Genomic DNA, 24,651 nt, shown 5'->3' with positions numbered 1-24,651 from the left:
CCATAGTAATTTTAAAGAAAAATTTTTTCGTACGTCATGGGCGTACTATTATTACTGTAAACAACATTGTATTTATTCGCCTATAATTATGTAGCATAAACATTAATTTACTAGCATAAATTTAAATAATATAAATAGGCTATAATCGAGAATTGCGCTGGTTCAGAGGTGAAGGTTTGACATCATTCAGAGTAACTTTAAAAAAATATATAAATTTTTCTCTGCCCCATTTATTGGAAGAATACAATTGTGAAAAAAAACTGGTAATACTACAGGTGACCGTTAAAAGAAATAAATAAATACGGAAACAAGACGGAATCACTTACATTAAATTTTACATGATTAAGAAAGTTTGAAGGGCTATTAGAAAAAACTACCAAATGTCTGAGCCAGCTTGTAATTCATACTTATTGGCAAGTCCAAACGGCAAATAATGTCAAAAAATAATTTAAGTGTTTAAATTATTGTATGTGTTTAATTCTATAAAATCCTTTGATGAATGACGCAAGATTCAAGGACTTTACTATGAAGGAATGAGAAATAAAATACTTTTCTAACAAAATATAAAATTTATTATACATATAAAATTTAATTTAATCTCTACATTTTCACAATTTCCATATTTGTAATACTATACGACACCACTTCATGGAATGTATGACCGCCACCTTACACTATGACATCTTAAAATAATTTTAATAGTATAAAATTATAATTTCCTGCAAGTACAGGCTAATCCACACCAAATCAATACTTTTAAAATATTGATAACAATAACTACTTGTAAATATAAATAGAAGGTAAAATTTTAATGTCATATCATCAAACTTGTATATAGATATATTTTGAGCACGTTTTTTTTTAATATAGAAAATATTGTTCATCTTGTTCATAAAATATGATAAAAGTAAACTTTATTAATTTGCACAAACCCGGTTTTACTACCTTTTAAGATATATAAGTCTTGTTTTAATATTTTAGGGATTAAAATCAGTCATAAGAAGATTTTTTCTTGGATTTTTGGTATACTTAATTCAGTTTTTTATTTTTTAAAACTATTACAAAATTAAATCACATAAGTAAAAACCAATCACAATAGTTACATTTTCAAACATCAAATTAAATTTTTCGCAAAAAAAAAATTTTTTCACAGAATTTTTTTCAATTTTTTTTCAAGTTTTTTCCCTTATAATATTAAATCACAGTTTTCCTTGCATAAAAGGTTTAAGATACTTATGGAAACTATCATTAACCGGAGTTGCGTTGAGAGGGCTCTTCATTGCTTCGGCCATAAGTCGTTCGTATGCGTTGCCGTCGTACGCACCTAGTGTTGAATTTAAAATCTGAAAAATAACCAAAATGACATAAAAATAAAAGGTAAGTTATTTAGTTGTTAAAAAATGGCGATATAATTCGATCGTTTTAAGTCTAGTCTTTATTTTATACAGAATCATTCATTTATTTTTCAATAAAAAAATTTAATTAAGTCAAAAAATACATCGAATGCATTAACTAATAACGATACATAAAAAAAATACAAAACGCATACTTAAAATGGGTTTCTTATAACTATGTGCGGCTACATTCATACACGTATTTTTGCTACAGAGGTCAACAAATTAAGTATTTGTATCGCTAGCAAATATGTCAATTGCGGTATAAGAAGCCAGATTATAGTCCCCTCCCCCGAAAATTAAGTACACTTCGATTCAAACATAATGGCGGTTCGGAAGTTAGCTGCGAATGCACGAGCGCGCAGGTATCCGACCCTTAACGTTTCGGTAATCTATAAATAATATCTAATCTACTAATATTATAAAGCTGAAGACTTTGTTTGAACGCCCTAATCTCAGGAACTACTGGTCCGATTTGAAAAATTCTTCCGGTGTTAGATAGCCCATTTATCGAGGAAGGCTATAGGCTATACATCATCACGCTCAGACCAACAGGACCGGAGCAATGCGGGTGAAACCGCGGGGAACAGCTAGTCTACTAATATTATAAAGCTGAAGAGTTTGTTTGTTTGTTTGAACGCCCTAATCTCAGGAACTACTGGTCCGATTTGAAAAATTCGGTGTTAGATAGCCCATTTATCGAGGAAGGCTATAAGCTATATAATGTCATCACGCTAAGACCAACAGGACCGGAGCAATGCGGGTGAAACCGCGGGAAACAGCTATTACATATTATCTAAAAATTGTTTTCTGCGCATCTGATCGTTCGATGTTCCGAGCCGCCATTAAGTTTGAATCGTACTATAATCTTAATATATATAAATTTCGTGTCACAATGTTTGTCTTCAATGGACTCCTAAACCACATAACCGATTATAATGAAATTCGCATACTATGTGCAGTTCGATCCAACTTGAGAGATAGGATAGTTTAAATTTCAAATCGTTTAAGAGAAAGCGGGCGAAGCCGCGGGCGGTAAGCTAGTTGTTATATCTTTTCCATTACCTCATCCCTAATATCGAACGCGTCCACAAGTCCGACAGCGTTACGGCGCAGCTTGCTGAGCGTGAGCTCGTACCAGCCCTGCAGCTGCTCGATGTCGCGCTCCGATATCGATGTGAACTGCAAGTGCAACTCAAACTCAAACTCAACTCTTACTTAACTGTAACTCATTCCTAACTCAAACTCAAACAAAAAGTTATAGTGTTACTAGAAAAAAAAAATGGTTGCCTGTAAATTCGGTTTTACGGGCGAAGATTTTACGTGACAACGTCTCTCTCTCGTTCGGTGACTCATCGTAACGTTACCGAGCGTTACACTTTTTCATAAGTGACTCCCAGCCGCAACCTAATTTAAGACGTTGTCACGTCAAAAAATATTTTAACGTTACTTAGTTGAGCGACTGCTGAGACAGGTATTATAGTATGATAATTATAACCATTGTTTAAGGGGTTGAGAGTTATTTAACTGAGAGGTGTTTAAGCAACGGATCAATCAGTTTTAATTAGTAAGGCTGTTAAAGTCAATGTCGAATAATAATATAGACAGAAATGACAAGTTGAAACATGCCACCTGGTCCTTCGAGGTACAATTTAAACTCAAACTAAAAAAAAATATTAAATAGTAACATATACTTATAAAATTCAAACTCAAATAACAATAACAACTTTAACAAAAATAACGACACGCGGTCCTTCGAGTCAGTGTGTCAGAATAATTCATCTATAGTCCTTTTCAACTAGGATGATTCCTGTGACACATCGATTGTTGACACGTGTAGAGATTGCCTTTATTTTCTTTATTTTCTTTATTTAAGGATCACAAAAGGTCGTTACATGTGTACTTAGGCTAAATACAGTTTTTTTATATACAAGTTGGCGTATGCACTACCGGTTATATGTGACCACAGCTTACACACAAGCGTTAACATAAATTTATGAAATTAATACAAAGTGATAACAAATATTAAAACAGCTTAATCATGCATATAAATATACCTGCACCAAGTGACTAGAATTATGCTGTTTTAAGAATTTTATTAGGACAAAAAAAGTTTTATAATCTTGTTCTTCATTACAGGCCATTTATCAGAAAAAATATCAATATCCACTAAATTTAACAACGAGTTATAATGTCTTAAAGTTCTTGTAATAGGTGAATTATATTTAGTATTTGTTTTACATGAGGGTAGAAAAAATAATTTATAAGAGCTAGGACGCTTCTGTCTACAAGGCACAGATATATTTATATGGTTAAGAAGTTCTGGACAATCAACTTTACCATTTAATATTTTATGCAAAAATGCCATATCTAAAAGTTTGCGTCTGTTATCTAGGGAGCATAATTTAAAAAACTTTAATCTTTCGGAATAAGAAGAAAGCTGTAGGTTGTGATGATAAGAAAGTAGGGACAAAAATCTTTTCTGAATCCGTTCGACTCTGTTCCTGTGCACGTCATAGAAAGGAGACCATACTTGAGAACAATATTCTACAATATTGCGACATAAACACAAATATAAAATTATTTTAGTTCTATAATTTTTAAATTGTTTTGTATTACGTATTATAAAACCTATTAATTTGGAGACTTTAGTTAAAATTGCGTCGATGTGTGGATAAAATGTTAGCTTTTTATCAATAATAACGCCTAAGTCTCGTATCGAGTCGACCTGTGCCAAAGATTTATTATCAATTACATAAGTTACTGGAATCAGATTTTTATTTCGTGTAAAAGAAATGTGATAGCATTTCTGAATATTTAAAGACATGTCATTCTCTTGGCACCAATTAAATAGTCTATTAAGGTCTTCTTGTATAAGAAATTGATCGTAAGTACTAGCAACAGGTCGCATTATTTTGAGATCGTCTGCGTAAAGATAGGGAGTTGTATTTTGGAAGCAGTTAATTATGTCGTTCACAAAAACTAGAAATAAAAGCGGTCCCAAGTGTGACCCCTGGGGAACACCCGACATCACGTCAAAACACTTAGATTGATAACCGTTCACGACAACATATGATTTACGGAAACTCAAATATGACCTGAACCAATTCAACAAAGATCCAGTGACGCCATTTTCATTTAGCTTTAGCAAAAGCATTTCGTGATTGACTTTATCGAAAGCTTTGCTAAAGTCAGTATAAATGACGTCAACTTGAACACGATTGTCAACATAACCTATAATATTTTCTACAAATGAGATTAAGTTACTAGAAGTAGATCTATTAGAGATAAAGCCATGTTGACTACAAGAAATTATTGATTTGAAATGGTTGCTAATAAACGGATAAACTATTGATTCGAAAATTTTTGGAAAAATTGATAGGATTGAGATTGGTCTGTAGTTTTTAATATTTGATCTGAAACTATCTTTAAAGATTGGAACTATTTTTGCTTCTTTCCAATAGTCAGGGAATAGACCAGTTCGTAATGATTCATTAAAGATAGTAACTAAGGGTGGAGTGAGCATTTTATAACATTCTTTTATAAATATGGGAGGGATTCCATCAGGTCCCGGCCCTTTATTTCTATCCAAAGACTTAAGTTTATTTGAGACCATTAATTGATTTATTTCTATTTGATTAAAAGATATTGCAGGTGTGGTAGTTGATTTTATAGAATTTATAATTAAATTTTCATTTGTGTTTTGTACGGCACGGGGTAAAGAATAATTAGATGAAAAGTATTCAGCAAAGCTATTGCAAATATCATCAAAATTGTTACAAACTTTGTCTTCAAATATCATATAACTGGGTATAGCATTTTTTGATTCTCTTTTATTGTTCAAGTATGACCAGAAAAATTTAGGATTGCTTGCGATACTTTCTTCTATTTTAAAACAATAATTATTGTAACATACGTGTAATAATTTATCACATCGCTTGGTTAAAAGGTCTAAAGTTAATTTGTCCATGGGGTTTCTATATTTTTTATAGCGCAATCTAAGTTTATGTTTCTCTTTTAGTCGTTTTATTAAGTTATGTGTGAACCATAATGGATATTTCGCAGGAACAGCTTTTGTGAGAGGTACATTTTTATGTATTATATTTCGTAGACAGTTATAGAAGCTAGTAACCATATCATTTACATCAGTGCAATTTTTAAAAATCTCATCCCAATTTATATCTCCTAAATCTTTGTTTATATTTACATAGTCAGCTTTAAAGAAATTTAATTTTGACTTTCTCTGAGTGGCAAGACATTTTTCAAAATTTAATGTTAGTTCAAATTTTAGAGCAGGATGATAAACGTCAAGAACGGAAAGAGAGATGTCGCTCTTATCTACAAGGACATCAATATGTGACGCTAGGACTAAATCCAATAAATTCGATTTATTATTTAATACTCTGTTGTATTGTGATAAATTATTAAAAGCCATAAACTGTGACATTATATCTCTTACACTACATGAAGATGTGTCAAGAACAGAGCAAACGTTATCAGCATTAGGTACCCAGTGTAAACTGGGCAGATTAAAATCTCCCACAACAACAGTGTACATATACTTAGACAGAAATATACTAGCAGACTCAGTGAAATGTTCCAATGTTTGAGCGCTAACAGGTGGCGGAATATAAACTATACAGATACATAAATCAATAAACTCTTTACCATCTTTGAAACGCACAATAACCCACATATCTTCTACACCAGTATTAATATTATTACATATTTGATATGAAAAGAGATCTTTATTAACAGCTATCATGACACCACCGCCTGTTTTTTTTGACAGGGGCTTTGAAATATCCCTATCTCGTCTATATACAATGTAACGATTATCAAACAATTCTTTATCCATAACATTATCTTGAAGCCAGGTTTCAGTGATAAATATAACATCAAAGTTATGAAGCAATACATTACAGAAAAACTCATTTGTCTTGGTATTAAGACCGCGACAATTTTGGTAAAAGCAATTTAGTTTAGAGAATTTAAGTGAAACAAAAAATATATATAAATCTGTTAATCTACATAATTAAATCTATTTGATCTTATTTAGGGTATCATAGTCCTTAATATGAATAGCATCAGTGTCTTCTGACTTTCTCATGAAGATTCTACCATCACGGATCCAAACAAACTTATAACCAACTTCTTTTTTTTTTAGGCGTGCGGCTCTATGTAGTTCCTTATTCCTGGGAGAGAGATGTTCACTAATAAATACATTCTTTTTTTCGCCGGCTATCCCCAAGTGACTTGAGTTTAGTTTGTTTGTGGGGTTGGCTTTATTATATCTGATTGCAGCCGCTAGTATCCCATCTCTAACTACTGGGCAACGTAACTTAATTACTATTGATCTAGGGCGAGGGCTGGTCGTATTTATTTTCGCGGTCCTGGTGCACAATTGTATATCGTTTTCATGCAAATCAAAGGACACTGTTTTCGCTAATTGCAATGTTAAGGTTTTTAAATTTTCAGAACGATGCTCCGGTACACATTGCAGTTCGATATTACTAGCTCTGACTTGTTGTTCCATTTGACATAATCTGTTAATTAAATCTTTATTTTCTAATTTAATTGCGTCCAGCTCCTTTTGAAAAAATGAGATTTCACTGAATTTGCTTTCAACCTCTTTTTTAACACTCTCATATTGCGAATTTATAAACTCCAATGAGTCCCTAAATGCGTTAATTTCTGTCTTTATTAAAGTCAGTTCAGGGTTGATATAATATTTAATATGTGCTACAAAGTCCACGGAAAGAAATGCTTGAAACTCCTCTTTAATAATTTGTCGTATGTCCTCTTTTGTTAAGCAAGAATGTCCGATATCTGCCTGACTTATGGAAGACGAAGGACTGTCGTCACCGCGGCGAGTGCGTTGCGGGATCCACTGTGTTAGTGTATCTTTTTTTTCACCTGCAGGGCGTACCGGTGTGTTACTATTATCCCCTTTAGCTTGTTTACTAGTGCAAGAAGGGCAAGTCCATAAAAAGTCCTTGCGTTTTTTTTTGTGACGAACATTTGCACACAAATTGTGACAAAAAAGCTTGCAAATCGAACACGTAATATAATCCTCGCCATCGATCCGATTCAGACATCCAAGACAAATTTGCGGCATATTTATAATAAACCAACTTGCAAATGTTTATAATTACGATATTAAGTCAACAAGTTAGTAAACAGATGTTCAAGGTCGCGCGGTCACTTGTAGTTGCACTGTAGGTACGATATTGTCACAGCGGCCGCGGCGATGTATAATGCCACAAATTGTTTTTCACTAAAATTCACACAGTTTTGTTTCGCTCATGCAATTCTTCATACACATAAACGTTGAAAACGATTAGGCCAACGATATTAGTAAGTAAACTTTCAACTTTCTCAACTAATCACTTAATTTATCAATTTAAAACACGGAGGCTAAAGTAATGCGTAACGCTTAGTCGCAAGCGCGCGAAAGTGCCAGCCTTTACTGAAATCGTATCAATTGTTTCCGATAATCGATAATATTTTATATGGAAATGAAATCGATTTGAATAAAGGACCAAAATCAGTTATTTCGGCATTTCGCCAACAATTAACTAAGGAATCTTAGCAAACAACAGCGAAAAAAAGTAAACAATAACAATTAGTAATAATAACACATTATCACGTAAAGTATCAATATAAAAATGCAACTTGTATACAAAGCTGACGGACTCGTACAGACGATTGACGCGATTGACAAACGATCACAAGATGGGCGTCGATTATATGTTTTTCCAACTCTATAATTTTTCAACGTTCGATTTCATGTACACGAATTGCGTAGGTATTATTTTTTTGTGTTATTTTATTTTATTTTTCGTTATATTAAACTAAACAATACTGTTTTTGTTTTAGTAGCTTTAGATGTTTAATTTTTATATTTTTGGTAATAATGCCGCCTTGAAATAAAAATATTATGTATTAAAATTATAAACATAAAATACGTAATTCGGAACACAATGATGTGTCACAGGAATCATCCTAGCTGAAAAGGACTATAGTTTGGTTGATCAGTGAACACACACAAATAATTATATAGTCCGATATACTCTGCACAGTTAAGAAGTTACCTTGCGTATGGATTGGATTTTAACTACTAAAAAAATTTTTTTTACAAAACGAAAACTTCTACTATTTTCCAATACAAACAATAGACTATCAAACGCTTGACTATATATTTAAAACATTTATGACACTTCATATGTAACCACGCCGACACACTCTTAACCATCCTTTTTATATAACCTACCCTCAACAAGTCACCAATCCGCTGCAGCGCCCAGTACAGCACGTACAGGTCCACGAGCTGCAGCAACACCAGCCGCAGCTCCGCCGACACGCTCTTGGCCAATTGCTCCGTTTCCTTGTGGTATGTCGCCAGGATGATTGCTCGGCAGTGGGCCTGTAAGTAAAAAAAAAAAAAATTAGTACAAAAAACATGTCGTGTCCACGCGTAGTGCCTTCGTGAGCGATGTGAAACTTTTTTTTTGAACAAAAAACATGCACTGCACGCGGTACAACAATGACCGATGTGAATTTATGCGCCCAGTTGGCAGCGCCTAAAAGGTAGCGCTATATAAAATATCGTCGCTGCAGCCACACGTGAGACGTTGTCTTTCCGCTACAGGAGCACATGCGACGTTGCCGTTCCGCAGCACCGGCGCGCTTTGAACGTTGCCTTTACGCTGTATCGTTGCGACGTTGCCGCATTTGCAAGCGTGTAACATCTCCACTGTACCCCTGTTCATGCTACGTTGCCAATCCGCTCCACCGGTGAGCATGCGATGTTGCCGTTCCGCTACATAGGCGCGCGGACTTGGTTGTTCAGTGGAGTAGTCCGCGCGCCTGTGTAGCAGAATACCAACGTCACATCACATAACGCATCTGGTTACCTTCACACAAATTAATATTTACCCATATTATAGGCTCTATTCACAATCACGATAATGTCTTTGAGGGCGACGAGGGCTTAAATGTCTTTGATCGGCCGTAATTGTAGATGTTTATCCATAATCGTCGTAATGACAGCAAACATCGACCATGATATTTTGTTGGGCCAACGCTGCCCATTGTGAAGAGGACCCATTATTATTGTTAAAATAAATACAAATAAACTTTACCTCAGACGCTGAAGCTAGCTGAATTGATGTCATGTTCCACGCGTCTTCGTACGACATTCCCGTCTTCTGGCGCTTTTCTATTTGAGCGACGCACAGACCGATTTTTCTAGAATAAAAACATAATATTAAGTTTTAGTATGTTTGATTGTATTAATATTAGAAATTAGAATGAAAGTGTTAATTAGGATGAGTGACGTCCTTTAGAAAGTTGATTCTATTGACTTATATGATAATAAATTTATGCCAATAGAAATGTAGGGACTATATTTGTATTGAAGAACAACTAGATCCATATTCAGAGTAGTGAACTAAGTCAGACGTATTAATAAATAGAAGAATGAATATGAGGCCGAACAGAAAGTCAGTAATATTTAATAATGTACTAGCTTACCGCCCGCGGCTTCGCCCGCTTTCTCTAAAAAGATTTGAGATTTAAACTATCCTATCTCTCAAGTTAGATCGAACTGCACATGGTGTGCGAATTTTATTATAATCGGTTAAGTGGTTTAGGAGTCCATTGAGGACAAACATTGTGCCACGAGATTTATATATAAGATGTACTGCTAAAATATTCAGAATAGGCATGACGAATGATTTTGAAATCCTCTTCCATAATGTGTGTATACGTTTACTATACAAGAAAAACCCTATATTTCGGTAATATATTTAAATTTAACGAAGATAAAAGCCATTTTTCAAAAAATATTTATCAACTGTGCCAAAACAGCTCGGAGGTGTCATGGCGTAAGCGTGACGTCACTCTTTAGTAAATACGTAATTATTTGTATGCATTGCGAAGAAAATTTAAAAAATATTGATTTAATATGTATTATAGAAACTAATTTCAAAGTTTATAAGTGGTGTGCAGTATTGCATTGTGAATCCACATTAAAATAATGCTCAAAAATGTGTTAGTAATTATTTTAAGCGAGAAAATAATAAGAAATGATTGTATAAAGTTGGCGCGGAGAACCCCGAAACACGTATTCGTGAAATCGTAATTATATTTCTGTTCTGAGTCGATAAAGCATACGTGAAACAACAGAAAATAAATAAAAATGCGTATTCTCAACATATTCATAACAACAAAATACATCTGACGTGAGTTGTTTACTTAAGCGTGACGTCACGTGTGTTTTAGTCAAAATGGCCAACTGCAGAATTTCAATGTTTTATTTTATTGATAATCTCATTAATCTTAGTGTTTTTAAGATTTTTAAGTCACTATATTGAATTTATTTATTATACATTTTCCCTTAAAAACACTAATACGATAATTTATGGATACTGTCGTCATGCCTATTGTTTCGACAACAAGTTTCTATATATTTGACCATATTTGATAACTTATTATTATATATTTTATTTTATATTTTATATATTTTTTATTATTATCAGCCCATATGTTCCTTTGCTTGTCCTGACATAAAAAACGTGGTTTAACTCACCCAGCAGCAACAGTATGGAACCCGTCCACGATGCCCTGTATGGAGTTGTCCCACGGTGGTGATCTCCTAGCCCCAGTTCGGGCGATGTACCCCACAGTGGGTGGGAGTGTACCACCCGCGGCCGCTTGGTGCCACGCTTTTACTAGGTACCTGTGAGAATATAAGATATATGAGATCGTAAAATGGTGGGGATATTTTGCAAATGGACACAATCGATTCATTTAGTTCTAAAATAAATTTTTATTGCACTATACCTAAAAAAAAAAAAAAAACAAAAATTACAAACAGACAAATTTATAACTAATGTACAATTTGGGGGTACTTGTAACATTAGATGATTAGAAGATTATTTTGATAAATGACAGATACATTCAGGGCCGTCTTAGACTATGCCGGGGCCCTTGGGCACACAAGAATTGGGGGCCCTTTGAAATATAAAGAAATCAAACTAGGTACGCAAATTTTTTCCCACAATTATATATTATGTTTTTGCCCTAAATTGAAACTTACAGAAGTAATAAGAAAACTTAAAGAAAATTTCTATGTAAAATTTTTGCTCCATTTTTTTATACATTTTACAAAAAAGTTACTTCTGACCAATGTTGTATTATAATATGGTCTTTTGAGGAAACTTTTTTTCCTTATTTTTTTTATATAATTCATTTGAAACGCTGCTGCTGTAATGGCGCTCCAAAGTTGACTTTAATTAAATTTAATTAAGAAATATTTTAAGAATTACTTTTTCAAATTACCTTTCTCTTTGAATTTATATTTTAGGTTTTATGGCACTCAAATGCTTTATAAATAAAATATAAATTCAACAAAAAAGGTCGTGTTCCATCGTTACAATATTGTATTCACTGAAAAGTGCTTCATATTGGTTGAGATGGTTGTTAAATCATCTCAATAGATGGCGTGCGGTGTGTCCCTTAAGACACATAAAACTGAAGGAATAGAATAAATTCGATTGCTCCGGCGGCGGGTCACGAGTGGCTGAGTTGGTCAAGCATCCGCCCCGGAATGGCGCGAAGGATGCGGGTTCGAGTCAGTTCGGTTCTTTTATAAATTTATACCTTTCTCTTTTTCAAATTTATCTTTTTAATTTGCATCTGGATTTTTTCTTTCGTAGCCGTTTCATATTGATCAAAATTATTGCGTGCGTTATTAACATAATTTATTCAAAGCCTAGGCAAATGGCAAAAGTCAAAACGCTTGTCATCTATTCGTATAGAAATGGTCCGGTGTGAACAGAGTTCACTAAATTCTAGGACCTTTAAAACTACAAAATTTCATATCCAGCAGAAAATTAGTAAAATTGTTCAAAGGAATAAGGATTACTAAAAATAAAATTCAAAATTAACTGTCATTCCGGTACGTGAATTAAAAAACATATTCCAGGTTATAAATAAATAAAAAAATAGGTGATTTCGCGATTTATACTGAAACGATAAGTTTTATCATAAAATCATTTAGGTGTGAAGTGATTTAAGAAACGTGTGCATATTATAAGGATGGAATGAGTTTATAAATCGTTATATCTTAGAAAATGGTAGGAAGCTACATCTTAGGAAAATAATGTATTGATTCTTTTGTATAGATAATTTTATGATCTACAATTTGGGTAAAAGTAGTTATATGATAAAACTTACCGTTTCGGTAAAAATCACGAAAAACCTATAACATCTGTTGACTTTTAGGAAAAAATTTTTTCGTAGTAACAGAAGGTCAGGAAATTTTAATATATTTTTGAAGTGAAACTTCTTTAGGCGCGTTGAGAGTAAAATTTCAAGGTTGCATCATAACAATACCGTAACGTCATGGAGTAATTCAACGATTTTGGTATCTTATAATCTTGCCAAAGAAGTGGGCTATTTAGCACCGAAATAATTTTTCAAATCGGACCAGTAGTTCCCGAGATTAGCGCGTTCAAACAAAAAAACAAACTTTTCAGCTTTATTATATTAAGTATAGATTGTGTTTTTAATAATTTCACCAAATTTCGGCTGGATGGGAATTTTGGTCGTGGTCGTCGTCGTCCTTGGAAGTGTGACCGAAACATTAGCAAAACGTCATAAGCTTATATCAATTAGTATCAATAGTTGATTCTATTCTCTAGCGTTTCTGCCACTTGTCTAGAGGCCCAGAGATTAAAGTTTTGTCACAACGCCCTTGTATGCTATTCTGTAAACTTAGACTTGTTAGTAATTTTCATAAATCTCAAAATAATTCAAGTAAAAATATATTATACTAGATTTCCGCCCGCGGCTTCGCCCGCGTTTGCAAAGGAAAACCCGCATAGTTCCCGTTCCCGTGGGATTTCCGGGATAAAAACTATCCTATGTGTTAATCCAAGTTACCCTCTATATGTGTGCTAAATTTCATTGTAATCGGTTCAGTAGTTTTTACGTGAAAGAGTAACAACCTCCATACATCCATACATCCATGCATCCATACATCCATACAAACTTTCGCCTTTATAATATATATTAGATTACGTTAATAAGTAAATAAATAATTCGAGTAAATGTCTGATAAGTTAATTATAATGGTGTTCGAATCACTCGAATTATTCCATGTAATAACCTTGTAATAACATAGATGTTTTGATTCGAATAAATCTGAAAATGATCTGACGTTCTGGCATTAAAAAGCTGTATTGCTTTTTAATAAAATATTTTGAGATTTATGTGAGAAAAATTGTCAGTCCTACATTTCCTCCAGGGGGGCCCCCTGACGATGGGGGGCCCTGGGCACTGGCCCCCTGTGCCCCTATGGTAAAGACGGCACTGGATACATTTATATGCAATGTACATTGTACATTAATTATAATAGGGAGTTTAGTTTAAATATATAAAACCTATTGGATAAACTTTCAAATTTCTTTAAATAGTTGAAACCATAATTTTTCCTAATAATAAAGGCTGAGAAGAGATGGTAAGGTACTTATGAATTTTGTGGATTATATATCTACCATATCTCTTTTTTATTACTTTACTAGCTTCCGCCCGCGACGAAAAATTAAGAAAAATTAAGATTAAATTTTTTTCTACGTATTTTCCGGGATAAAAAGTATCCTATTTTATGCCCAGGATAATAATGTATAATTATACCAAGTTTCATCGAAATCGAACCGTTAGTTTTCAGGTGATGCCTTCACATACAGACAGACAGACAGATTTTTTAATCACATATTTGGGTTTGGTATCGATCCAGTAACACCCCCTGCTATTTATTTTTTCAATATTTTCAATGTACAGAATTGACCCTTCTACAGATTTATTATATGTAGATATCTCACCTAGCAGTCTGCAACAGCAACACCGTATTCTCTCCCTCGTACGTACACGCTGCGGTCACTAGCCCGTACGTAAGCGGCAAGTTGGAGGACAGCATGTACCCGTGGCCGCCACACGCAAGTCTACACCGTTCAACGCATTCTGCTGCATCTGCTGTTACTACGGCTTTGAGGCAGCACGAGAGAGCGTGTAGCTGCAACATTTTTTATAAGTACTTTAAAGGTGCGTGTGGATGCAACATTATGTTTTATGAATGACTTGAGGTGGCATGATAGTGCGTGTGGAGCGAGTCGACACCGTTCCACACACTCTGCTACATCTGATGTTACTACGGCTTTTAGGCAGCACGAGAGAGCGTGTAGCTGCAACATTATATTATATTTTTTATAAGTACTTTAAAGGTGCGTGTGGATGCAACATTATGTTTTATGAATGACTTGAGGTGGCATGATAGTGCGTGTGGAGCGAGTCTACACCGTTCCGCACACTCTGCTACATCTGATGTTACTACGGCTTTTAGGCAGCACGAGAGAGCGTGTAGCTGCAACATTATATGATATTTTTTATAAGTACTTTAAAGGTGCGTGTGGATGCAACATTATGTTATATGAATGACTTGAGGTGGCATGATAGTGCGTGTGGAGCGAGTCGACACCGTTCCACACACTCTGCTGCATCTGCTGTTACTACGGCTTTTAGGCAGCATCAGAGAGCGTGTAGCTGCAACATTACGTGTGATATTGTATGTTACAAATATAGTTAAGTAGCACGATAGCAGCTACACAGCTGCTACATCGTATGATGTTGGTTTACAATTGAGTTCAGGTTGCATAATATCACGTGTAGGTGCGAAATACTGTGTGATTATGTTTTTTTTTTAATATAAATCTGTTGAGATTACATGAGACTGTGTAGCTACAACGTTATGTTTTATAAATGCCTTGAAACTGAATGATAGGAGTGGGTATCTGCTACATTACGTGTGATATTATACTGAAATTTGTATTCATGTAGCATAAGGAATCACGTCATAATGTATAAACTATAAACGTTATATTATGTGATATTGTTTTACAGTTGCGTTGAAGTAGCATGACAGCGCATGTGGCTGCAACATAATCACATGAGTATGCTTTATTATATTAGTTTTCAAAATTCAATAAATATAAACAAACCTCAGGCAATCTCTCCATATCCCCAGACTCTAATTCCGCAGTAACATTATTATACATGTTCCATATCCAATCAGCGTTCAGTTTGAACGCGTGCACAGACGCTATCCCCACCAATAGCTTGTGCTGTTGCGTCACGTAGTCCAGGATTTGGGGCTCTGGTTCGCTGCAAGTGGTGTGATGTTAGTTAAATGTGTGTGTGTATTAAAGTACTTAGAAAACGAGGGTAGTTTTCGGGAATTTTGAAAATTGGATAACGTAAATATTTTTTTGGGCATCTTCACTAATTGACACCGAGGAAATCATGAGGGATTGTTGTGTAATAATAATAGGAGCAGGTCTTGTCTCTTTTAAACCTAAGTTATGTGCTGGTTTTAATTTTTCTTAATCTTGCTTCACAATCATAAATAATTTTCATTATTTATATTTAAACTCTCAAATAAACTAAAAATTCCTATATCGACTAATAGAGCATTGAATATATATTAAATCGAATACCTTATTAATAAATGAGACCATTGAAATAAAAAGTCACTTACTCCGGTTTCGGCTGCGACTGTCTCCTTATAGCGGAGTACCTGGTTGCTATGGTAACGGCTTTCGCCATATAGTTGCACATGTCGTTGACGAGCATCACGCGAACGAACATCATCGTTCCGTACGCGAGCTTTGAGCTTGGCGCCTTTACGTATGTACCATCCTATTAAAGAAACATGAATTGAGAAAAAGTATATATTCAGTTCAGAATAGGTCAAAATGTATTGTCACATATTTTTGGATTGTTATATAAGGAAAGTAAGTAGAAAAGATACTTCAATTTTTTTCTAGTTGCTCTGAGAGCCATAGTTCGCGGTCTTTGTATATTTATAAAAGAGCGAACTGGGAAAACAATCTGTAAATGTTTTAAAACGTCACAGCTCAGGCCGGATCTGACTGGCCTTCTTTATGTACTATTGGTGTGTGTTGTGTTGTTACTAATAAATATTACCTTACATATAGTGTTAATTGTCCTTACCTCTAGAACTTGAGAGTTCTTCATCAGCATGTGATCCCTAGGTATCCTGACATTTTCCAATCCTAGGAAGCCATTATTAGTGCCGTTCATGCCAAGTTTGGCACCGATTTCTCCCACTTTAATGCCAGGCATTGGCATGTGTGTCTCTTCGTCACGCAATTGCACTATGAACGGGTGAATGCCGTGACATTTGCCCTGGGTGTACAGCTGGGCCATTACAACGCAGTAGTTCGCTGTATGAGCCACTGGAAGATAGAAATTGTTATTTAGTCTGCTTTCTTTCAACCATTATTTGGTAGGAAGAAGAACACGTGTATGGTTTCCGAACACATTGCATTTGAAGTATGGAAATGAAAATTGTATTTACACAAACATTACGCCGTTTTCCAACATGTTTCTTTGATAAATTGGTGACATTGAGACAGGTTAAGGTGAGGTAGACCGTAAGCACGACAAATCTAGGCATATTTTGCCGAGCGACAAAAAGTGAAACACTTGTTAGTTATTTAAAATAATTTGTAATTTTCTTATGCAAATTAATTAATATAAAGTATTCGTTGTAAAAAGCAGTGTATAAAAATTGCTATTAGCTATTAAACAGCTTGTAATGCATGAGTCGAAACAATGTTTTCGTAGGAATATTTATTGTGTGCAACGAGATAAAATTATATGAAACAAGTTGTATTGTCTCACAACAATGATCTGCCTGGACTTTAACCTCAGTATTATTATTTATACTACGTTATTATATTACTTCGCGATTGCGGCAAAGTTGACACACAATGTAAGGTGAAGGCCATAGAATTAGCATATTAGGAGAGCCTCATAAAATTGTTTCTTTGTGAATTGAGAGCTAGAATATAGAATTGATTTTGGACAAGGTCAGAATTGTTCATTTTTTAAATAATGTAAAAAATAAACCGGAATGGATGAACTGGTATGCAAAAACTTGGAGGATAGATGTATGGTACTTTTTATGCATAAACAGGATATCAGATACAGATGAAATTTCGCATGAATGTAGAACGAGTATAGGTTGGAAAAGGGCATTGACACTTAACCGATAGCGCACGAATGAAACCACGGTACAAAGCATGTTTATAATCATCACTGGACATCGACGCAAGCACTACTTGATAACCTATCACCATAATATAACATTAGCAAGCGAGTATTATCGGGTCAAATAAATCATATTCAACCGCTTCTTGCTATTTTATTTTTGAGGTCAGTAAAACTATTTACGAACTACTCCGAAGATATTGTTTACGAGCGTGATGCTCGTATACATTTAAGCCCCGTTTTTTGGTAAACATTTAAGTAGAACATGCTGTAAGCTATCAACAAGTTGCTGGCAATACTGCTTGTTTCAAAAAATATTCTACAAGTTATTTTTGGCGTATTGACGTTGAATACTACCTATTAATATTTAAAATATGACAATGTATGGATGTGTTAAAACTACGAAACCGTTTTGGGTTGATATTTGAAAAGCACAATAATAGTTTAAAGAAATATGAAAGAAAATATCCTCGGGGATTTAAGTCCTATATTTTTCTAGTCAGGCGCATAGCCTGACTGTACTGAGTGACTGGTGTATTGATTGCGTGAATATATTATTTCGAAATTAATTATGGTTAACAGAAAATACACAATAGAAAATTAATGTACATCAAATGTAAAAAAGGTGTGTACTAAGATGATATGCATGATGAAATGTGATCACAGTCTGTATAATTATGTTTAGTTGATTAAATAATGTAGGTAATGTGTGTGTGTGTGTGTGTTCTGTTATATTTATTATAAGATACCTACTAGCTTTCCGCCCGCGGCTTCGCCCGCTTTGTCTAAATCCTAATAAATTATAATATACTAAAACCTTCCTCTTGAATCACTCTATCTATTAAAAAATCCGTGCATACGTAGGGACAGAGACAGCGACTTTGTTTTATACTATGTACCAAGTGATTGTTTAAATATTAAATCAATTGCGAAAGATCTCATTAATTGATAATCCGATATGAAACATGAAATATATTTTCAAAGGAGATGGAAAAATGTTTGAAAAATGGTCAACATCATTTATTCTACCTTATTATTAGTATTAAAAATCATACTATTAAATGTATTGAATCATCACAATGACTAAACTAAAACAATACACAATTATTAGTATCAATACATCGTTCATGTTTGTAAATAATTCATTCTTACACTAAAGAAAGTGTGAGGTTAAATGTGTAGTGACTACCTAGCAGAAGTAACTTATTAAAATGGTTCTTAAATAATGAGTTTTATATTATTTCCAAGAAAAATTCATGAATATGTATGTAGTTATACTTAAATATAAGAAGCTATGCGTTTGTCGAAATTTTGCGTATTACCGCGTATTACTGGATAGTTACTGAGGTATTACCACGCCTATCTTAGCAAATTATATTTAGGTAGGTACTTATTCTAACTCGAGGCACAAATTCGCATATAGCATTGAACAAACCGGTTAGGTATTTTTTTAGTTTAACCGCTTAGGAAAATCTGTTTTTCATTCACGTATAAATCACGAGGACAATAATTAATTAATATATTATAAATTAAATACGTAATAATCATGTCTTATCGAAGATTAGAGCGATAGAGATAATTATGTGCCTAAATCTCTGTATCCGTGATTGGTATTTATATTTTACATAATAATAATTATGATTGCTGGCTTCCGATCTTTCTAGAATTAGATATCACTAGGTACATAGTATAAAACAAAGTCGCTTTCTCTGTCCCTATTTCCCTATGTCCCTTTGTATGCTTAAATCTTTAAAACTACGCAACGGATTTTAGTGCGGTTTTTTTTAATAGATATAGTGATTCAAGAGGAAGGTTTTTGTATATAATTTATTAGGTTTTAGACAAAGCGGGCGAAGCCGCGGGCGGTAAGCTAGTTTTCATATATTATGATGTTTAGAAAGTGCATTAGGTAATTAATTATGTTTCGTATTTGGACTCGTAGGTATATAAATGGTTTTGTACCACGATATTAAATCAAAAGAAACAAATAAAAAAGGTTTATTTATTATTTTCTGTTATGTTCGATTAGAGGACTCATAGGTTGCTAGTTTCCACTCAGGTCAAGTTTAATTTACTAGAATATTAATAACATACAATAAATAGGGAACAATTTAGTTAATAACATTTATTTAATTAAATAATATTTTATTATTAATTGCAAGGGCAATGACTTGGCAATCTTATCACGCTGGTTTAATTCCGATTCAATAACAACAATCAAACAATAATAGATACTTTTTAATTTTTATCGTTTTAAGTGCAAATAAGAATTATTTTTTCTAAGAATAAAGAGGGTTGTTGCATAACAATAATATTATTCTACTAAGGGTCAACCTACATCTATTCGGTGATGAGAATGAGTAATGAGTCTACATAGAAATAACGTCCACCACGTGACCATGGACCAATTTTTTTAATGCAAAAATCATTTACAAAAATGAGCGTGTGTGCCGAGCATATGTGTCAGAAGTGAAACTTATTTGGCAAGATTCAAAGACACCAAAATCGTTGCCTTACTCCATGACGTGACGGTATTGCCATGAAGAGACCTTGAAATTTTACTCTCAACGCGCCTTAAGAAGTTTCACTTCAAAAATCGCTCCATTGTCTGGAGATTAGGAGACGAAAGAGTGGCATAGGCTTCTTTTCACCATCATCAAACATAGCATTCCCATGAATTCGTTAGACAACACTTGTGGAAAGATAGTATAAGTAGATAGTATATAAAGGTAGAACTATAACTATAAATAAGATGATACTCACATCCCCCCGGCCACCACTTGTATGCGGTGAGCGTGGGCGTGTTGAGCACGAACTCTTTGGTGCGCGGGTCGTACGTCGCTGTCGTCTCCAGGCCGCGGATGAATGTACCGTGACCCAACTCCGTCTTTATTGTAAGAAAAAAAATCCGGTACAGCTAACTGTGCATTTACATCAAATAAGCGAATGCTCATTCTAACCCCATGTTAAATACTTTTAGTGTAAAGGGGCATAGAGCATTCTATCATCATCTTTTAGCTAGAGCTACCTTTAAGCTCTTAGAGCATTAAACCACTCTTGCTCTATGTTCATTTGATCTAAATGCACCGTAACAATAAGATCGATTCTGTGTCATTTTGTGACGTCGCCAGCGTATAAAGAATTTATAACCTAATTAAGTAATATCTTTTGTATTTAATTCTGATGTAAGAATACGAAAAAAAAAATATTAATTCAATTCAAATAAGAAACTTTCAATTAAAATTCCCAGAAATTCATAATTTTAAGTCTACAAATTACTTACAGATAAATAAATATTGATTTTTACTTTTTAATAATAGATCAAAGAAAGAAATTACAGTTGTAAATTACAATTTACAATCAATATATGCACATAAATTAAAATCAAAATCAATTTAGGAACTAAAACAGTCATGAACTTTTTAAAATTGTACATACCTGTGCATAAGTACCGATGATGCTCAAATTAAAAGCCCTGCCGATCCAGTAGGCCTGCTGTTCCACCGTCCCTTGGCCCATCACAGTGGGTATGAACATCACATAGTGCAAGGCCAGCGGGTTGCCGTCACCAAAAATAGCAGTTCCTAAGGTACCGCCCAGGAGAGCTCTACAATGAAAAATATGTTTAAGAAAAAAAAACTACATTTACATGTTTACAACAAATTAGTTATGACTTCTAACAGGGAAATAATTATATATAGATCTATTATTCAATTAAATTGGCACATCATTAGAATTAATTATAGTTTCACAAATATTTTAAATCCTTTGCTATTGTATTATGTAGTTGTCTTGAGTCAGACAGGTTTAAAATAATTTGCTGAAGTATAAGTAATAGTTTTAAATTTTAATTGACTATACAAAAAACAATTACTTATCATAATAATATTCAAAAAACTGATTTAAACCTTGGACACAAAGGACATAACATAATAATCAAATCGAAAACTTAATCCCACCAAAAACATTTTCATGTAAAATGTTACCAAGACGAGCCCATATGACTCGCACGGTGAAAAAGTTATCAGATCTCATGTAGAGCCAAGCTTCTAACACTACACGCCCTAACTCTACAAGGCCTAACTTCACAAACTCTACACCTTAGTCAAAATATGTGGCTTGGCCATTTCGCCACATTCACATCGGCGTAAGGTGAAAAATTAATTCACTGTTCATTACTTTTGTGTTATACAATAGCTCTTGTAGTAACGAACGGCCAAGCCACATATTTTGACTAAGGTGTAGAGTTTGTGAAGTTAGGCCTTATAGAGTTAGGGCGTGTAGTGTTAGAAGCTTGGCTCTACATGAGATCTGATAACTTTTTCACCGTGCGAGTCATATGGGCTCGTCTTGGTAACATTTTACATGAAAATGTTTTTGGTGGGATTTCATTTCTTTTTGTAAGTTGTTTGTAACAAAATTTTATATGTCGATTAAATTTTTTTTTTAACAAGGAGTACCTATAGACATATTATATATCTAGGGGAACCAAGTTTTAGATTATTAGATTAGACCTCTAGCGTCATCAAAATTTAATTTAAAATTACAGGTCTCATACAAACTCCCATCCCCTAGTTTAAGGGGTTGGGGGATGAAAGTTACAAGTTTTATAATTTTTTTGTTGTTTGTGTGCTAATACTAGCTTACATACAAAATTTCAGCTTTCTAGGACATTAGGAAATACCTTAAGAATTTTGATGATCATCAGTGAGTCAGTGACGAAATTAGCGTTTTTTAGATATAAATAAAATCTGAAGTATAAAAGCTAATGTAATTAAAACTTAATATATTCAATAAGTCCGCTATTGACAATATATCCTGAAAATTTTGTTGATCTAGCATAATCCAAACCCAAGTTATGAGGGTTCAAAAAAACGTCGAAGCGCTTCGAGAAAAGGTAGGTAGTGCCCGTGCGCTTCGCTTGTTCGCTTGGCTCGTCTTGGCGGGGGCACTACCGTGCCCCCAGATATCTGTATCTATTGCATACAACTGTAAAAGCCTAACAATATTTTTAATGTCTTTAACTCACTGGTAATTTTCCATGCCAGCATTTTCTTCCTCCTGCAGTCTCCTGATCATTTGGAATAATGCACATGATTTCTTAACAGCCAGCTCATATTTATCCTTATGGCTGAGATATATAGCTGGCACTGGTTCCTTATGGATACCCTCTTTGAGTACCACATCCTCTACAAAATAATAATTTGATGTAAATCTTATGTGAATAATGACCAGAACATAAATATATGTTTGACCAAGATACCGTAAGAAATAGACCATTTCTGTTGATTGTCAAGCAATATGACAAATAAATTGCATCTTATTTACACACTTATTATTTATATTTAGTATTCGCGTCTTCACTCTACAAAACATTCTTATATGAGTTTAAGTTTGTGTTCCAGGAAACTGCTTTTAAAGTAATGGCAAGACAAATAGCAAAATCACGTTTTAAATGTGTGTCCAAAATTTGAATGAATGTGCTAATGCAACATTATATTATATACCTATGTAACTAATTGCACAGAATTTGTTTTATAGATAAGTACATGTATACTTTTCTATTAGACTGTATACAACATTAAGAAAAAATATTGTATTTAACAACAGTAAACAATTTATTAATTGATCTATGTATACTTATGTCTAAGTAGTAGGCCTAATTCCATGTAGATAACATATTGAGCCTTATAGTGGTCAAAGATAAAGAGATTGTTTTTATGCAAAAAAATCTAAATATGTAACTATATTTCGAATTCAAAAATTTGATAGAGAACTGATATGGGGGTTTCTTTAGAGAACTGCCGCACGTATTATAGGTTTTTTGTTGGAGGGGGAGGGGGAGGAGGAAGGGGGAACCCTCCCACCAAAAGGGGAAAGTTAGGAAACCAATAGTTTTGGAGAAAAATCAATTTTCCTATTCTAACCTCAAAATGTATGGAATTGGTGTAAAATCATTTTAACTAAGCATTAGACGATAGTAACAAAAATTTACGATACATAAATAAAATACAAACAAGTTTGAAAACCTACGTAGTTTTTTTTTATTTGAGTGGGAATCGCCCTAAAGTCGCTTCTGGCACTCGCCGGCCGCTGCCGCGGCACGCTCGCTTCGCTCGCTCGGCTCGTGCGGCAGTTCAAAAGTTAACCTAACACGCTCGTCGCTTCGCTCCTCGCTACCTATTTGGATATTTAAAATAAACGTTTAATAGTTTTTTAACCTACCTAGGTACGTAGATTTTTTTTTGTTTGAGTAGGAATCGCCCTAAAGTCGCTTTTGGCACTCGCCGGCCGCAGCGTAAAGTCACAGTACACTGAAATGGAACGTCTTGGTCCGCTTTTTTTGCACAACAAAACGGATAAATGTACTTTTTTCGCACAAAAATTATTAACTTTAAAAATTAATAACTAAAAAACTACAAGTCTCCTAACGATAATATTTTGGAATTACAATCTTACATTACCTAGCTAACTAAAAATATAAATATTTAAAACAAATTCGTGCGGCAGTTAACTAAAGCCAACCCCTGATATGACTTGACTATATACTACACGGCATGAATTATTAAACAAATAAACAATTACCTCGCTGTTTTCTTTCTTCGGTTTTTTGAGGACCACCATCTAATAAATTTGTCAACTCCGTAACGTTGAAAGTGCAATTATCCCGTTCTCTTTGTAAATCGGGATTTATTTTAGTGACCGACATTTTTATCGGCAATTAACACCACCGAATAAGTGAAAGTTAACGAAGTCACCACAACTTCACAAGACGTAAATCACATACGTGTAACGACTCAACGCTTGCTTAGCGCGAATGCACGTTAAACTACTTGAAACTCCACAAAACTTGTTTGACTGCTTATCATATAAAACTCAGCAATTACGATAAATGAAGTGAAGATGTAATGAGTCCACGGGCTTCAGATTTTGAATGTTTTGATACGTGTGTAGGCGTTATTAGTCAGAGCAAATTTTATTAACTTTTACCAAAACATTCAGCAATTAAAATATCTAAATAACTTTAATATTAATTACTCTTCAATTCTCAATCTCATCACTATTAATTGTTTTTTCTTCTTTTTCAGTCATTGACTTTTGTTATTTGGCACTTCACTTG

General features: G+C 34.0%; 1 protein-coding gene across 1 annotated transcript; it reads right to left on the bottom strand.

Annotated features, from left to right (window-relative positions):
• Positions 1–554: 554 nt before the first annotated feature.
• LOC123704990 (probable peroxisomal acyl-coenzyme A oxidase 1) lies at positions 555–24,592 on the bottom strand. The gene is made up of 13 exons (XM_045653565.1): positions 24,117–24,592; positions 22,561–22,720; positions 20,970–21,138; positions 20,295–20,418; positions 16,470–16,714; positions 15,994–16,154; positions 15,458–15,620; positions 14,285–14,475; positions 10,987–11,136; positions 9,539–9,644; positions 8,668–8,820; positions 2,460–2,576; positions 555–1,343 (listed from the first exon to the last, which is right to left on the bottom strand). Exons 1-13 carry the CDS (start codon positions 24,238–24,240, stop codon positions 1,200–1,202), a joined length of 2,007 nt encoding a protein of 668 aa, XP_045509521.1. The 5' UTR covers positions 24,241–24,592; the 3' UTR covers positions 555–1,199.
• Between the last annotated feature and the right edge of the window lie 59 nt (positions 24,593–24,651).

Source organism: Colias croceus, chromosome 1 (assembly GCF_905220415.1).
Source record: "Colias croceus chromosome 1, ilColCroc2.1".
Classification (NCBI taxonomy): domain Eukaryota; kingdom Metazoa; phylum Arthropoda; class Insecta; order Lepidoptera; family Pieridae; genus Colias; species Colias croceus.
The sequence above is the reverse complement of the archived record's forward strand: the minus strand, read 5'-3'. Positions and strand labels throughout refer to the sequence as shown.

Excerpts from the sequence above, each read along its gene's own strand:
- LOC123704990 (XM_045653565.1), bottom strand. The coding sequence starts at position 24,240 with ATGTCGGTCACTAAAATAAATCCCGATTTACAAAGAGAACGGGATAAT. Across the intron at positions 21,139-22,560 it reads GCTGGCATGGAAAATTACCA|AGCTCTCCTGGGCGGTACCT; the intron begins GTGAGTTAAAGA and ends TTTTCATTGTAG. Across the intron at positions 2,577-8,667 it reads GGATTGGTGACTTGTTGAGG|TTCACATCGATATCGGAGCG; the intron begins GTAGGTTATATA and ends TTGCACTTGCAG.